Consider the following 17,516-nt stretch of genomic DNA (forward strand, 5'->3'; position numbering starts at 1 on the left):
AGTAAAAAACACTATCAAAAACCTGTATAATGAAATAATATTAGTAAAATATATAAATATGGTATCTCAACAAAAACATGTGCAATAAGTCAAAATACCCAAGCATGTGACAAATATTAAATCCAGAACGAAGTCTTTAAATTCACGCCACTTTGAATATCTCATTTTCATCGTCATTTAGATAAATGTTTAAAATCTAACTGGTAAGTACAATTCCTTGTTCTCTGTTAAAATAACTTTTGTTTATTAAATTAAAAAAATAGTAGGAGAAAAGTGAGTATAACTTCTGCAAATGTCAAAGATATCGTCGCCGCAAGACATCCGTTTATTATTTTTTCTGCTATTCTTCGTACTACTCTTTTTCTTCTTAATTTCCTTTCTTCCGCTGTCATAGCTAGTGATTGCCTTTATATTGAAATCGCTTCAGTGTGCCGATTGGAATATATTTGTATGATGACTTTGTATGATAACATTGTCTGTCGGGTTTTCCTGCTCTTCACAACCACAAGAGCAACTGGATCCTACACTAACCGACTTTGTTGGTATTTCGCTAGTTTGTAACCCAACTGATTGGTCATCCTTGATTGATTTTGATTCGAATTGAATTTTATTCTTCTTCGATTTGGAATCTTTTGTCATATATTTAAATATAATTACAGCCACGTGATAGCATGCTAGTATTGTTATTGCTATGTTTACTAATTTCTCTGCTGTCATAGCAGAGGTAACGATTTACTGGAATTCGATACATTTCGGAACACTACATTATTGAACACATTCGAAATCTACGGGCCACGTCTTGTCATCTATGTCACAACTGTCATACCTAATATTTTTTTAAAAATCAAATGTCGATGACCATATAGATATCATTGCATTGTATATAGATTATAAATAAAAGTAATCATAATGTAATCAAATGAAATAGTTAATTTTTTTAGTATATCTAGCGCTGTACCTCCACATTTAAACTCCTTCTTGTTAAAAGCGATTTATCCCTCCGCATAACATGCCCATACCATGCTAACCTTTTACTCCTTAATTTCCTCTAATATACTAATTTCGTTTCGCTAAATAAAGCAAGAAGCTAAATTGCAGTGCTTATAATAACCGTTTGGTCTATAATATTGTATCCTAAATAAGAAGAATGGAAGTTGCCGGCTTTTTGAGTTCAAGCTTTAATCTACTATCCAAGAACGCCCCACGTCTTCTTCAAGTTTAGAGTGAATAGGCCACTCATAAACAGCACCATCTTTTACCCAAATCACTAACTAATATCAGGAGGGATCGTGGTCAATAGCTAGTCTATTATACAAATGTTATTTGATTGTGTTTGAATTCTTACCAAAGCTGCTTCTGGTTCAACATCGTCGCTGGGTGAATCGCTTCTACCGAGGCCGCTCTCGTCTGAGGACGGCGTCTCGAACGGCCGCTCATCCGTTGCCACTCGCGCCACCATGTTTTATTACCTAAGAAAATATGAAAAAAAAAAATAAAACTCCTGGAGACATCATATTATATTAATTAGAAATCACGAACTGGGTATGAAATTAGTCGATAACCACACTGTAATTTGAAATCAATTGTTTATAATTATATTAATTTGTGAAGGGAAAATGTTGTACACCCAAAGTCCGAAGAAAGTATAGATGGATTGTGTGAAAGAGGATGCGCTTAAGAAGGGAGTGGATTCAGATATGACGGCTGATAGAGATGTATGGAAGAGCAGCACATACTGCCGACCCTCCGTAAGGGATAAGGGCAAGTTAATGATGAAAACTTTGTACACCCAACTTGATAGTTGCTATTTGGAGATAACATGCATAAAGCTATTTTTAATAAAAACATCTTTAATTATGATTTATAGTCGAAATTCGAACAATGGTCGACTGCTAACAAAAGTATTTACTAATTATATCTTCACCTTTCAAGGATTAAAACGAATCCATTGACTTTAGGTTATACGCTTCAATGGATCAGGCATACAAAGAAAAAACATTGCCCTTCTTCTCGGTCACTATTAAATAACGTTTTTGCAAAGGAATTGTGTTACTATTAAACAGTGAATATTGAATCAAAGATTATATCTAAAATCTTTTAGTTTAACTTATAAATGCGAAAGTTTATATGGATGGGTGTTAGAGTTTGCCTAAACTGCTGAACAGTTTTCGATGAACTTCTTCGTATCCTCATTTTTCTACAAAATTAACTAATCAGTCGGAATTACAGTAGATAACATATGACACATATTTACAAATCTCATACAACTTGTACGAGTATAGATATAAGAAGGCTTCTAGAAACAAACAATTGCATATCACATTAGTGTGACCTCATCTTGCTTAGATCAGAACATAAAATATAATCAGACGACAATGACATTATGATGTATATGTTAAGCACAGTAAGATTTAAACTATCTGCGCTTAGACATCCTGGAAAATGTAATGATAATCCTAAAAGCGAATGCATAATCCATTCGCTTTTAGGATTATCCATCTTAATTTTACATAGAAGTATAAAATATAGTTACTATTTCGGCAGAAAATTGTTAGTGAAGTAAAGGAAAGTAGTTTAACTAATATACAATTTTACTATAATTTGGCGGCAAAAAACAATGATCTTGCCATTAGATACTTCTATGTAATAAAAATATTTGTATGTTGGTATTGTTATACAAAAATATAATTGTTACAGTGTAATAAATTTCTACACTAACTCTCGCCAAAATGGCGCGCTATTCTAATACGTCTGAATGACATTGACAGATGTCGTAGGGACGGGACGTATATGACAAGGATCTAGTGTTGCGCCGATGCTCCAAGCCAGTACTGATTTTCCTAACAGTATATAACGAACAATCTCAAAAGCTACTGGAATAGTTAAAAAGTCTATTGCCATTAGAAAGCTACATTATCACTGACTACATAGGACATGTTATGTTAAGTAAATTTCAGTTCCGTAGAGAGTCAGAAGTCCAATATGCTTAGGGACGAATACTGAAACGTCAATTAAAACCACACTTAAACTCTAAACACCTTACAAAATTTAACATATAATAGATTAAAAGCGTCGCAAACTAAGGCAGTATTTAAGATTCGTTCTAGTATTTGTCCGTTAGATTCTTAGACTGAAGAAACATTTCGGGTAGTTTTTCGTTCTATGGACTTCGGTTTCGCGCCATAGCTACTGAATAAACCAAAGTCTAACCTCTATCACTTCCAGTACCTTGCGTGGGACGATAAGCCGACGTAGAGTTTAATGTCTTATCAATATTCTAATGTTAAACTGCGACGAATTTAATGTATGTTACACGTGTGTCTAGAGGTGTGGCGTAGCAAAACATTTTTGCTCAAACCTGCGTTGAATTTTTAGGAGCCATGTAATTAAATTATAAAGTAGTACATTAAAATAATCATGTACAAACATTTTACAAGTATCGTGAAGATTAAAGACTTGTTAAAGTAATAGTGTAGTATTAAGAGGTTAAACTTTTAAATAATGAATATAAAACTTTAAGGGCCTGTCCGATCACTGGCTGATAGACACTCAGATAGCTTAAAAAAGACGTCACAGTCAGATAAGTGAACCAAATCCGACATTTCAACATTAGTTTGTTATCAGACAATTAACAATTTGGTAGAACAGGCCCTTAGTATTATGAAAATTTTTTAATGGTTGCGGTTTCATATGGTATAAATATAATTTTACATATCAATAATTCATTACTATTATTCTATAGAGGGTAACGGTTACAATGTTAAGTAATAATTAAAATAGTAGTTATAGAGATGCGTCGTTTTTCCCACTTCATTAATGTAATTCTTCAATATTTATAGAAATAGCAGTTGATTAAATAATGCGGCTATACAACTATAGTTACATATGACGCATTTTCGACTAATTCGACCTTTTGTTTTAATGAGAAACTAAGTTTTATTTCGCAGTTTACTTTTTACGTATTAGAATTCGTTCTATAAAAACTTACGTAATACGTCGAGAATAGATTAAAAATTATTGTGATCTGTTATAAGAGTAGCTAACACCATATCGGGAGTTTCTAATAAATTCATACGTATTTTATTGTTTTCTTGTGGAGTAAATATTATATTTGTCATGATATCACCGACCTCATGACCCTTGACTTGGGCAATAAACAATATGAAAGTAAATCATGAACATAACTGCATTGATAAGGCGCGATAAACGCGGTCGAGGCGTCCCCGCATCGCCTTGCATTCTACTGGAATAATACAACTATTAAAATTTATATAATAACGATTATAATTATAAAACAACAGTCATAATTATCATCTATACATATAATAAAATTGGAGTGTCTGTAATATTAAAAGAAAAAAATTAGATTTCGGGAAGATGATGTATTTGCGTTGCTGATAACGAAAACCGCATTTGTTTTTTTTAGGTCTGTCTGTATGTCGATCCGGAAGCCGCGTTTGTTCCAGGCAATCTTTGAAACGGACGGGTCGATTTAGACCGGACTTTCACTAAGGGTAGCTGACAGACGGGCATATTATAGACTACATTTTATATTAATATTGCGTAGACGAAGTTGCGGGCAACAGCCAGTTATACTGTAAAAGTAATCTCTTATTTCTAAGTATAAAAGAGTATGATTGAAATTTCTTTGTAATATTACGTAAAATTGTATTTATTTGTTGTTTATTTAATTGTATTAGTTCGAATAATTCCATATCATATTAGTATTTAGACAAATAATAATGTAGCTGTACCTCCTAGACCTAGCTTAGATCATCAGATAGCGACGTCTTTAAATAAAAATATTTACGTTTGACAAAATTCGTGTCTTTATCATAATGTAACGCCACATTTGTGTAAACAACTGTTAAAGAATTTAGGAAAACCGGGTCAGTAATACATACCTGTACGTGTATACCTGGTAATATTGAAACATGATAAAAGTAGTCGTCGTAAATACGCTTTCGTTCATAGTTATTGATAATGGGAATTACTCACTTGTCAAATTCGTCTGGTTCTTTAAATGGTATGATATGAGCACGAATATATTTTGTAAAGTAATAAAAATGATAAATCGAATTACTTTCTATACGAGATGGTAGTTTATATTCGAAATACTCGATGTGTGAGAATCTTTAATGTTGAAAAATGTAAAAGAACGGAGAAGTCGTGGAATAACGGTATTAACACTTCAATTACAGTTAACAAACCGTATTTTTATTAATTACCCGACTTATAGCTAACGCTTTTATTAAAGTAGACCTCCTATAGTTTAAAAAAAAAATTGTAAAAAAATTACTAAAATGGAGTTATGACAATTAACGTTTTCAAGGCATTGCACACGAGTTTCAGTCAGTGGGTTCTATTATTATTATTCTACTAGTTGTTCCTGTGCGGTTTCATCCGCATGAAATTATAAATGTCAAAATTACCGTTACCTTTATAATCTTGCTTACTTAATGTTGGCAACTTGTAGATTATGGTCCCGTTCCCACATGAAGGATTTTTTCCAATTGATTTACTCCTTAAGTTTAAAAGCGTGAAAATATGTAGCCTAAAGCGTGTCGTAAGTGTAGGTCTTCTTTATTAAGGAATTAAAGATATAATTATTAAAAAATATGTTGTGATTGTTGAAATCTTACGCCACGAAGAAGTGTGTATTTACACTTTATCATATCGTACGTATTTATATTTTCAGCATTATTAATATAACACATACAATATCAATCAGTAGACATAGCAAAATATTAAGATACGACTATTTACTTAGAAGTTCATGGAATATGCGTTGGTATGAGTTTGTATGTTATGAATAAGCGAAACGTGATAATTTGAGCTTTTAAACTCATTTGTATGCGAGCGATAAGATAGGATATCGGTAGAGGGCGTTAGTGTGCGTACAGCTTAGATAACAAGGACTTTGATATATGGCGGTTTGTTAAAAAGTATCCGCTGATAATGTTGTTCTGTATCAATACAAATGTTAACAAAAAGCTAAAATTTGACGATGTTTATTTGTTTTTAGCTTTTTAAACCACAGTTTTAAGGACAGTCAAAGAAATACTTCGTTGTAAGAGTGAAGCAATAAAAATCTAAAGAAAATATTTTATACTAAACAAGGTTTTGCCTGCGTCTTCGCCTGCGTGGAAAAAATCTTTTACGATTAAAAAGCCTAAAAGGTTTAATAGCTTTTGAGTTTGTCTTACATGCAAACCTCCCCTTTACAATCTACGAGTATACTACGAGTAATATTGTAAAGAGGAAAGATTAGTATTTTTGTATGTCTTGAAATAACTTAAAAACTACTCGGTCGATTTTAAAAATTCTTTCACAGTTAGAAAGGTAATTTATCTGTGAGTAACATGGGCCATGTTTTTTATTACATTTTAATTTCACGAGGACGAAGTCGCAAGCAACTTAATACAACTTGTATTAAGTATAGATATCCATCTTTGTTTAATTTTTTTTATATAAATATGCAATAGTAACCGTTATTATTTTGCCTGATGCAATGTTTACATTAAGGAGTCATTCAATTGATAGTCTGATGAAATGTTTAACACATGTTTACGTTTCTGTAAGCTTGTTTACTGCATGTTGGCTTACTTACTGAGAGTAACTGTGCGAAAGATTGTTTACTAACTTTGAAATTGTAATGTGGATGTGTAATTATTTTTAATTGTTAATTTTTAAAGGCTTCTGTTATATGACTGTATCGGCCTTAATAATTTTGCAGCAAATTTTTACAACATGACGCATTTAAAACTATCAGACAATACGTGAAATGAACTGCCGTACCATAATTTTTCGTCTATTTTTTTTTTGAAAAAACAAAATAAGATGTTGATTCTTACCAAAGTAAATTCACAATTACTTATATGTCTAACAAAGCATTATCATTTCGAATAGTAAGATAATAGCGGCGCCAGATACGACTTGCCCCCGGGTTCACTAATAATAAGCGATCAAAACAAGACGGGTTACACGACAAGCGGCGCTTGCAATAAACGTAAACTGTTTATTATTCAATTATATAATATGTTTAGTACAATTGAATACAAAAAAAATGTGAAAAAAATAGTTTTTCATTTATAAAAATATTCATAAAAGACACAATCTAGTAAAGGCTTATGCTGGGTTGCTGAAGTTTCCATTTATATTATCACTAGCTTTCGCCCTTGACTCCGTCCGCGTGAAATTAAAAAAAAAAACAAAGGTGAGTAGCCTATGTGGTCTTCCAGGCTCTCCTCTACATCTATGCCAAATTTCATCGAAATCCATTCAGCCGTTTAGGCTACAAACTCTAACAAACATCCATCCATCTATCCATCCATCCATCCATCTAAACTTTCACATTTACAATATTACTAAGATTAGTAAGATTACCTCATCGTTAGTGTTAGGTTGACCTAAGTTTCAACGGAGTTTTAAAACCAAATACACTAACGAATGTTTAAATGTATTTGGGAAACCGTTCATTAGTCTGTTTTTATTACTTATGGGTAATTGAAAAGTTCTCTAATCGTTCAATGCAACATTGATTCGTGATGAATCTTTTATTTTTAAAATTCTTATTTATTAATGAAAATTCGTCATTACATTTGATAACCTAAAAATCATTTAAGCGCCAATTGCCTAATTGTTTGGGGTACGGACTATCGATCTTGCGGTCGAGGATTCGAATCCCGCCTTTCAAACCATATCCTAGCACAAGCTCCGAGCTTAGTTGGAATGGTTAAAGGGAATATTAGTAAATTAACAAAAATCTACTAATATTACTTTAATATAAAAAAAAAACTTGACTCGGGCGAAGAAGTCATAGATAACATTAACATAATTCTTAATTCTAGAACATTCTTATTTAATAAATTGTCATAGACATTAAATGGCCATTCAGGACAGTACGACCAATAGGATATTACGGGAGATGTAAAATTTAATTCGATTCCAACTTCTTACTTAGTTATTTGAATAAGAAACATTAATAAATTATTGTTAGGGACAAAGCTAAGCGTGTGAAGTTATTCGTGGTCAATATTTAAGAGGTCAATGACCATTAAATAAGTGTCAAGTTTGAATAACTTTGTCTGTATAAAATATCAATGTTACGAAGAAAGTGGTTTTAGATACAATTATATTTTTTTTAAAAATGCAAGTGACCTGCTACAGTTTTTTCTATAAAATTTAATAATCTAGACGTTTGTATAAATTTGCATATGTTTACTTACTTGTTTCTCACTTTTTATTGTAAAGCACTTGTACAAACACGTTGAATGGCGTCTTAATAGTAAATGTATGATATTACAACGAATATTATGTTTATAACGCATAATGTTATGTAAATTTTCAAGTTCTATGTCACTCAGGACACCGGTGTGTCAAGTTCAGGTTTTATAGATCAGGAATCTACGACTCAATCGACGGTCGTCGTAATTCGAAGCTTTTATACATTTAATTATAAATGTATCGAATATTATTCTAAGATTTCGATATTCTTTGCTCGCAAGAATTAGTATTTTAACAATATAAGTAGTGTTAAAATGACATCAAAAAATTGACGTTTTTCCGAAAATTAATTCTGTTATAAAAAACTAGCAAAGAGATAATTTAATGTACAGGTTGTAGCTATTTACATCTAAAATATTAAACCGTATGTTTCCAGAAACATCTGGTATATATGTAATTGTGTTTTTTTTTATATACTAGCTTTCGCCCGCGACTCTATCCCCGTGGAATTAGGAAAACCAAAAGTGAGTAGCCTACGTTTTCTTCCAGACTATCCTCTACATCTATACCAAATTCCATCAAAATCTGTTAAGCCGTTTAGGCTACAAACTCTAACCAACATCCATCCATCTAATCGCATTTATAATATAAGTATAATTGTTGAATGTTTAGTTAATGTCAGGCTCTTGGTCTATTAAAGTATGTCGTTCAATAAAACAAGCGTGTCAATGGCGTTAAATTAAATTAATATGTATTTTAATAATTGTTTATGTTGCACAATGTTTTTCAACAATAATAAACATTTATACAGGGTGAAACTTGAGGAGGGAGAATGGCATTGTGAAGGTTTAAAACCTCAATCATTATTGAATAATATTAAATACATGATAATTTAAAATCAAGGACTACGCGTATTTTTAACGTAAAGATTGTAAGTTAGTGACCTTATTAAAGTAAAAACTAAGTTACAATTAAGTAAATTTCAACGTAGGCTTAATATCAACTTTATGCGTTATATCGTTTTGCAAGGAATGTGGTTACAACGACTTTCCACGTCTCGTTGCGTCCGACGTGTGATTATAAACTTATAAATAACACAAAATGATCAATTAATGCAATTAATCCTTATACAGCAGTTTCCTTAATTGTAAGCTATTACTTAGATGTAAATGGTAAACTTTCAAGCAACCGTTTGCAACTTTCTTTATTCTATTTGTGTGCAACGAATTAAATTGCTATTTAAACGCGGTTAATTCAGAAGTTTTTGTATATATTTGCCTAAAAATGTGCATTCCAAACGTGATATGAAACTCTAAGTCTAACACGAACATGTTGCTGTCTCAGTTTTTTAAGGAGAATGATAAAGACAATGTTATTATACAAACATTATGTGACAGATTCGACACTTGATACCCATGTATATTATTGAATTGCGGTGCCAGTGAATTAATAAAGAGAGATTAGCTCGAATGCAACAAAAATATTCTTGGGTGGGAACTAAGAATCACATTTTTAAATACTAAAGTCGATATCTCGAAAAGTTATTTTTAAATCAAATTAGACAATGTCGAGCTTTTCTTCAGTCGTTTTTTAAATCTATTCATTAGCTTGAGTGTCAACTTTTTTTCATATTTATAATACGTACATAGTCATACATACAAGTCGATACAGGTTTTAGTAAGAGCTTGCTTGCGTGTTCGGCGTATGTTTACCTTAAGTTATAAAAGTGCGTTGCTGAAATCAATCAGCGTGAATGTGAGTGCATTAAGTGCGCGCACACTCGAAGCAGGTTTTGAGCCCAGGAAAATTTTCCACAATCGCCAGTCACTTGACATTTTAACAGGTGCGGTAAGGTGCTATCGTTGAGATGAATTAATTTTGAATAACTTTAATATTCAGTCTTTTTTTAAGTGCTGTTTACATTTGCCTGCTAAATAGAATCCAGCTCCGTTGTTAACAATTGTTTGTTTACATTCACAGTTGATTTATAACGTTTTATGTATATTTTTTGAAAAGTACGAAATTGAAGTCATAGTAAAGTTACTACAGCCTTGCAACACAAAGTAGTAGTACTAGTATGATGTTACTAGTACTACTTAGTACTTCAAATTATTAGGTAAACTATTAGGAAGTATTTATTATTAATCTATCATTGATAAAAAAGAATAAAAAAACATAATGAATTACAAATTAATAGAAGCACACTTCGATAATTATTATTTTCAATATATTATGCCGGTACAAATTACTGTGATTGATGACAGAAATATATTGACTATTTGTTATTAAACAAAGACATACTAATTTATGATTATTGAATGAATGTCATTATCTAATAATATCTTCCTGGAAATGATGACGGTGGCATAACGACTGGTTTACAATTTTCGTTGTCAAGAATTCGAATACGTAGATTTATTTACTTTTTATCGGAATGTCCTAACGAAGACTATCATAATGCAAATATTTGTCATCGTAACCGGTTTCATATGGAAAAATAAAATAGGTCTGTCTATGGATAAGGTAAATTTATTAATGGTATAGATAAATCAAAACGAGATTACAGTAATTCAGTAAAAAAAACGTTGAAAAACAAAAACGCTTTACGTGAAGAATATGGGAACCATCATTATAATATTACACTAGTAAATATCAATGTATAGAATGTCTACGAATGTCTTCACAACTGATCACAAATCAGCAAGAGTCCTTTAGAATGAAGCTAATAATTTACTTTTTAAACTTGTAAGTGTGTGTTTGAGATATGTATGTGGTCGTCAAACTTGCATCGCAGGCGATAGGTACAAACAGGTTGTCGGCTAATGGCTCTCAATACCTTAGAGTAAGTAGCTTAAAATCCAATAAGCGTCCTCGCAGGGTATTAGTATGACTGACTGCAATGTTGAATAATGTTTTAAGCAAGGGCCTGTTCCACCACTGGCTGATACAGGATCGATTAGCTTAAAAATGACGTCACTGTCAAATAAGGGAACAAAATACCATATTTCCATCACATATTTTACACGTTGGATTGTTAGCAGACAGTTTACAATTTGGTGGGACAGGCCTTAAAGCTTATAATTCGTGTATGCTATTAACATGATGAAAATAGTCAAAAGGATTTACACATTTCAAAACCAGTTTTTTTTAAATTACTTGAGCAAATATAAATTACGTAACTGTTGATAATCAAGCGAGATTATTGTCGGTATCTTAATAGAAAGAGACAGTTATATCATTGTGGTCTCTATCAGGCGAATACTGTAACGATATTTTAATATGCAGCGTCTTAAATGATAAGGCTACGCTTAAACTGTAAGCTCCGTTAAAATTTTTACGTCTGATTGTAAGTGTTTATAGTTTCAGTATTCGGCCATTTATGTAGTATGCCGTAGCTAAATGAAAATTCAAAAAGTAATTGCTCTTAAGCAAAAAACGTAATAAAAAACATTTTTTTATTAAGTTGGTATTTAAACCTAGGATTGGTGAAGTAGAATTGAAATTTTCACCACAGAATTATTGGCAGTGCAGAAACAGTAAATCATTTTTTTTCTTTCATGTCAGACATATCATTTGTTCACGCATATTATAGAAATGAATAGTATTCCCAAAACAACAAACTCGGTTAAAATGTTTGAACCTTTTTTTTGTGGGGACATGACCATAAATTGAATGAACCATTCACACCCTTCCAATGTTGGCGCCAAACGTAACGCGGTAACTTTTTTTGGTCACAGATTTAGGGTCGGTACTTCCGAGAAGTTCAATGGATATGCCTTCTTAATATTTATTGTGGAAAATTTTTGACTTTTGTGTTATCATTTGATTGTGTGGGAACAAATTAACGGAATCTTGTTTCGAAAATGTAGTACGGAAAGAAAATCACAGTATTCTTGATAGTTATATTTTTTTTAATTAAGTGTCACATTACAGTATACATGGCAGTTAAGTGTCCAAGAGAGAGAATAAGTAGATTTTGTACTATAATGTAAGCATTTTTATTATTTTGGTTTTTACCGATTCTTGCGTTGACATAAAAATGCTTTGTACCATCTTTTTTTTTGTGTTAGTTTTATAAGAGTGTGTACGAAGTCTAAGTAAAGGAATAAAATGTGTTTTGTTCCTTTTGTTGTCTTACGTGACTGAGAATGTATTACCAGAATATTTATGTTATTGTTTAGGTTTTATTGTTAGTGTATAAGAGCGTGAAGTGACCACATTTTACAGTAAGTTTTCACTGCAGTCTAAAATATATTGTCGTCCTACTCATTATTTTGAGAAAAATGAGATAGCGAAATAATTTTGTTAGTGTGTGGAAACCAACGGTTAGGTTTACATTGAACAAGTAAGGCAATACAATACCACACAGTTATAGACGTTACGATTCTAGCCACCGCAATAATACAAGTATAATCTTAGTCAAAACTCCGTGTAACACTGTGTTATGCGTTTTACGTATGTTAATTCGTCGCGTTTCGTCTGTACTTGATTAGTTATTTATAAAGCAATTCTTTTACTATCTATAAAAAGTTTCGTACAACTTGCGAATAAAAAGGAAAATAAATGTATTTAATACTAGCTATTTCACGCGACTTAGTCTGCGTAGAATTTAAAAAATTAGCCTATGTTACATACTGATAACATAGCTTTTTAATGGTGCAAGAATTTTTGAAATCCGCCCAGTGGTTTTTCAGTTATTTCAATACAAAAAATAAAAAAAAAACTTTGCTCTTTAAAATATTTGTATAGATTAATGTTCGTCACGTGCAAGACCTTCAAAGATATTTAGTTGTAATACTTTCGCAAATATTTTACAATAAAATTCCATATAACGTTCAACTGCATAACTCCTGTACAAACACGAAAAAACGTACTTTATCTGAGTAGGTCGCGTCACAATCTAACGAATGATAATAAGCGCTACAGCGTAAAGAAAGTTTACGCGTTTTAGTAATTTTTTATATTGAAATGAAGAGCTAAAATACATAAATGTGCAGTAATATTTTTTGTTTCATTAATCTTTATCCTGCTCTAATTGGACATCTACAGCCTTACAAATAAGCAAAATTTGTACTAATATTTGCTTATACTCAGTTTATTCCTATGTTTAATTTTATACCGCGTTTATTTTAAAGACTGCAGGCATATTAGCTATTCACAAGAACATTAGGAATAAAGACAAGAAGAGTAAGAAATCTTTACTGAATACTACATAAAAACATCGGCAATAGCAATGATCTTGTTGGATTAAAGAAGTACAGAAAGCAAGGAGCTATATAGTCTTCACCAGACTAGCAAACTGTCAAACATATTTATACTTTCATGTTATAGCCATCATTAGTGTGTTTCAATGTTTTGTTATAAAACAAGCGTTACATTAACGGAAGTAATCAACACGCTGCTGTAAATGACAAAGATTAAATGCAGAAACACGTCAACCATAAAGATTTTTATTTTTATAGAGAAGCAAACTTAATTTTTATGGCATATTCTTTTTTTAAATCGATTTTTTTAATACAGTTTTCCGTGATTTCTCGTCATTCAAAGGATTGAATAGTTTGGAATGTAAGATTCAGAATTTTTCTAACCAGAAATCTTTGCCTTATAGAACTGTGTTTCATTTATTTACGTTATTCTCGTGACAACCCTAATAAGGTAAAATAAGATTATTGTGAAGTAGAATAGTAGATAGAGAAAGTATATAGTACCCGGGTAATAACCGGCACTAGACGTTATTAACGACATAATAAATATAATTCATAATTTAATTAACATGTCGTCGATAATCGTTAACTGCAGTTAGCAATCTTACTAATCATATCACATATGGCAAATATACTTAATTATTTAAAGTAATTTACACTTTAATTACATTAATTTAAAGTGTTAATTACATTTCAGATGGGATTTACAGTGTTTTTTACATGTCTTAGCATCAACTTTTATAAAACCTACGTTTTTAAGAAGCTTTTAATTTTTTTATTTTTACTTTTGAATCTTTGGACTCTTTCTAGTGTAAACGTGATACAAATAAATTATTGCGCTTCATATATGTCAACATATAACTGCATAATCATAGAATTAATAAAAGAAATAGTCTGTTTTAAAACGACATTGTAAGGTCACAAGCACAAGTTGGCGAGTTTACAAAACTTGTTTTTACACGAATCGATTTCGAATTAATGTTCGATATATCAGCAATAAGGACGTATTTATTGTCAATTTGTTTCAATCAACTTTATCGACATCCGACTTTGTTACTCGATTTCTATAATTCCTCCATAAATACTGGAAATAGAATACTGAAGAGCAAGGCGAGTTTTTTTTACATAAAATAAAAAGTAAAAAAAAGGTTAGGTTAGAAAAACAGTGTAAAAAAATAATTTATTAAGCAAGGTGATGGAAAGTAAACGTAAAAAAAAATCACCTTCAGAAATACAATTAAAAACAAATGACGAGTTAAAAAATTATTTATCAACATTATGTTTTAGTGCGGATTTAATTTACAGATGTTCATAAAAATGTAATCATGTGTTTCAAGTCCTGAGTACACTATACATCTACACCGTACAAACCACACACACACTATACATGGTACAAATACGAAACTTTAGATGGATGGATGTTTCTTAGAGTTTTTATCCAAGAGCAATTGGATTGTCTGGAAGAAACTATAGGCTAATACTTTTATTCCACGCGAACGAAATCCCGGGCAAAACCTAATATAAAAAGTATTACTATTTCGGTATTTTTAAGAGAATTATAAGGACGTTGAGCAGTGCAAACCCAGGTTAAAATAACTGTGATAGTCTGAAATTAAAAATAAGATTTACAGTCGTCGCCACTCAATGCTTCTTATCAGTTGTAAATAATTTAATGAAATTACATTGTCAATATAACTTACTAAGCTTTTGACGTGTTAGAAAAACCGTTAGGAAGTTGTCGCATTAATATTAAAGATTTATCTAACCCATGTCATACGGGGAAATACCGTCTTATACCAACCACCGAAAGACTAGTACAAACACATCTCAATCTTATTTGCCTTAAAGAAACTGAGATATGTAATGTTATAGCTTAGTAAGAAGGCATCTTAGTAGTTTCGACAATGGGAACTCAGTTGTACACGCTTTTAACCGGTTAAACATTATTCCTAGACAATGTTGTCACTGTCACCGTTCCTATTTACGGCTGCAATGTACGTTAAATTTGATAAAAAAAAAACAACTATATAAATAGGAAGTTATAGATAATATATTAATATAATTATAACACATAGCATAAAATTATAATTAACCTATACATACTTAGCAATATTATTTTATCTCGGGCGAAGTCGCGGGCAAAGGCCAAGTGTATCATACAAATGAGGTGGTTATAAATTTTGTTAATTCTTTAAAAATGTACTCATCTTGAAATATTTTTCCTATTATCTAACTTTCATTTCATTACGAATAGGTTAAAGAATCCACGAAACACGAGGAAAATAAAAGAATTGAATAGTTTAACCAAATGCCATACTTTCACTGCATTTATTGTGAATTTCAAGAGTTCATTGACATCGTATTTCCTTTGATATTACTTTGTGGAAACAATGTCACTTGCTAACTTATTTATGTTATAAATTTAACGTTATTTCACGCAGCTCTGCGTTTAAATCAATTTGGTATACAATGATTTAAAAAAACATTAGAACAGTGGACATTTGGCAATTATCGAAAGCAAAAACTTGTTAGATGAATAAAACAAAACATCAATAATTCTTTACTTTTTATTGTTTCATTAGTGTTTATTATTCTTACTGTGGGTTTCGACTGTAAGATACCTATATAAACACATGCATCTGTGTTCCCAAAGAGTGTAAGGAAGACAATTTGTTGACAGTTCAATTCAAATATCAAACAAGATACAGTAGTAATTATAAAAATTACATTCAATTACTACTGTCCTTTGAATGAACGCGAGAGCTTAAAGCGAAAACATTATAAAATCTACGCAGTTGTTGAAACTTTAAAAAAAACTCAGATTCGCATTGAACTCTCCAAGCGTAACTGGATTGTGCCAGATTTATTTACCTTTCAGTGACTAAGTAAGGTTTCTATTCAGATTTTCATGCAAATTGCATGTTGTAAAATTTACTTTTAAATTTTCAAAACAATTGTTGTTTTTTTTAAATTACATATTCGCTTTCTTGTGAGATTTTGTGAACTTTCTCACAGAAACGTCGAATTACATCCGTCGTTATCCTTTCATAATGTCCTTGAATTTGTATGTCAATTATTCTTTTCTTGTCATGGACTTTGCCTTTTACGGCTATCAAACAGCAATTTTCTAGTTAAGAAGGTAATAAGCTACCCTTTATCGTAGTCGTAGTCGTAGCGGAATGAATCCTTTCCATGTAATGTACTTTTAATGAGTGTTTGTTAATTAGTTGTAATTATTATTTAAATAACAGGTCATTAAACCGAATTTGTAGCCTCGTGTCTGGTTCAGTTAGATACAATTCAATTTTCTGTTTGCTTCATTAGTTTCAAAGCGTGTTTTATTTTTAATTTGAGTTTCGACTATTTAGTAAGAAACTATAAACTTTAAATAAAGTACGTAGGCTGTAGATAACATTTTTAATACTGAGTTAGATGTATAAGTATTTTTTATCGTAATTAAACATAATACGGAAACTAAAGTTACGGATTAATGTATAAGATATCAATAAATATTAAGTTCTTGACATTCCAAGGCATTTGTTACTGTTTGTATATTTTATTCATGGCTTCGGGGATCGTGAGCGTAGTCGCATTAATATTGAAATAGTAACAGTATATTAAAACGTCTTAGTATACTTTCACAGCGAAATGTATTTGAAACTCGAGAATGAGGCTTAGTATCTAGGTGTGGACCGCCGGAGACCAAAAATAGCAACGGGTGCGCATCCCGCTTGTGCAGTTTAAAAATAAATATGTGACTAGTTGTAGTGTCACTCACCCGAAATGCAGGCTCAGGGGAAAGCCTACTTAACGCCAATATCGCCAATCTGTTGAAGCGGACCTTCACCAATTCAAATTCCGAATGCTCCGTAGTGCCGGCTTATTAGCATACACGCGAATGCAACACTCCCGCGCTTTTCCAAGTTTATTGTATTAAAACGCGGTTATATTTTCAAGTAATAGTTTGTATGTTTATACACATTTGACACAGAGAAAAATAAAATAAAAATTAAGTGTTCGATTAAATTTGTGAATATAGAAACGTGTGCCACTGTCGGCGGTCGGGAGAGTACTGAGCGGCGCCGG

The 17,516-nt window shown here is 31.5% G+C and overlaps 1 protein-coding gene across 1 annotated transcript in view; it reads right to left on the reverse strand.

Moving 5' to 3' along the window:
- The window catches only part of LOC106103029, a 29,152-nt gene extending 11,636 nt beyond the window's left edge, over positions 1–17,516 (reverse strand). Inside the window, exons 1-2 of the mRNA XM_013282664.1 lie at positions 17,209–17,516; positions 1,346–1,469 (exon numbers count right to left, since the gene is read on the reverse strand). Coding sequence (XP_013138118.1) covers positions 1,346–1,459 — 114 coding nt within the window. The 5' untranslated portion in view covers positions 1,460–1,469; positions 17,209–17,516. The remainder of the gene's footprint in view (positions 1–1,345; positions 1,470–17,208) is intronic.

Source organism: Papilio polytes, unplaced genomic scaffold (assembly GCF_000836215.1).
Source record: "Papilio polytes unplaced genomic scaffold, Ppol_1.0 DF823879.1, whole genome shotgun sequence".
Taxonomy (NCBI): domain Eukaryota; kingdom Metazoa; phylum Arthropoda; class Insecta; order Lepidoptera; family Papilionidae; genus Papilio; species Papilio polytes.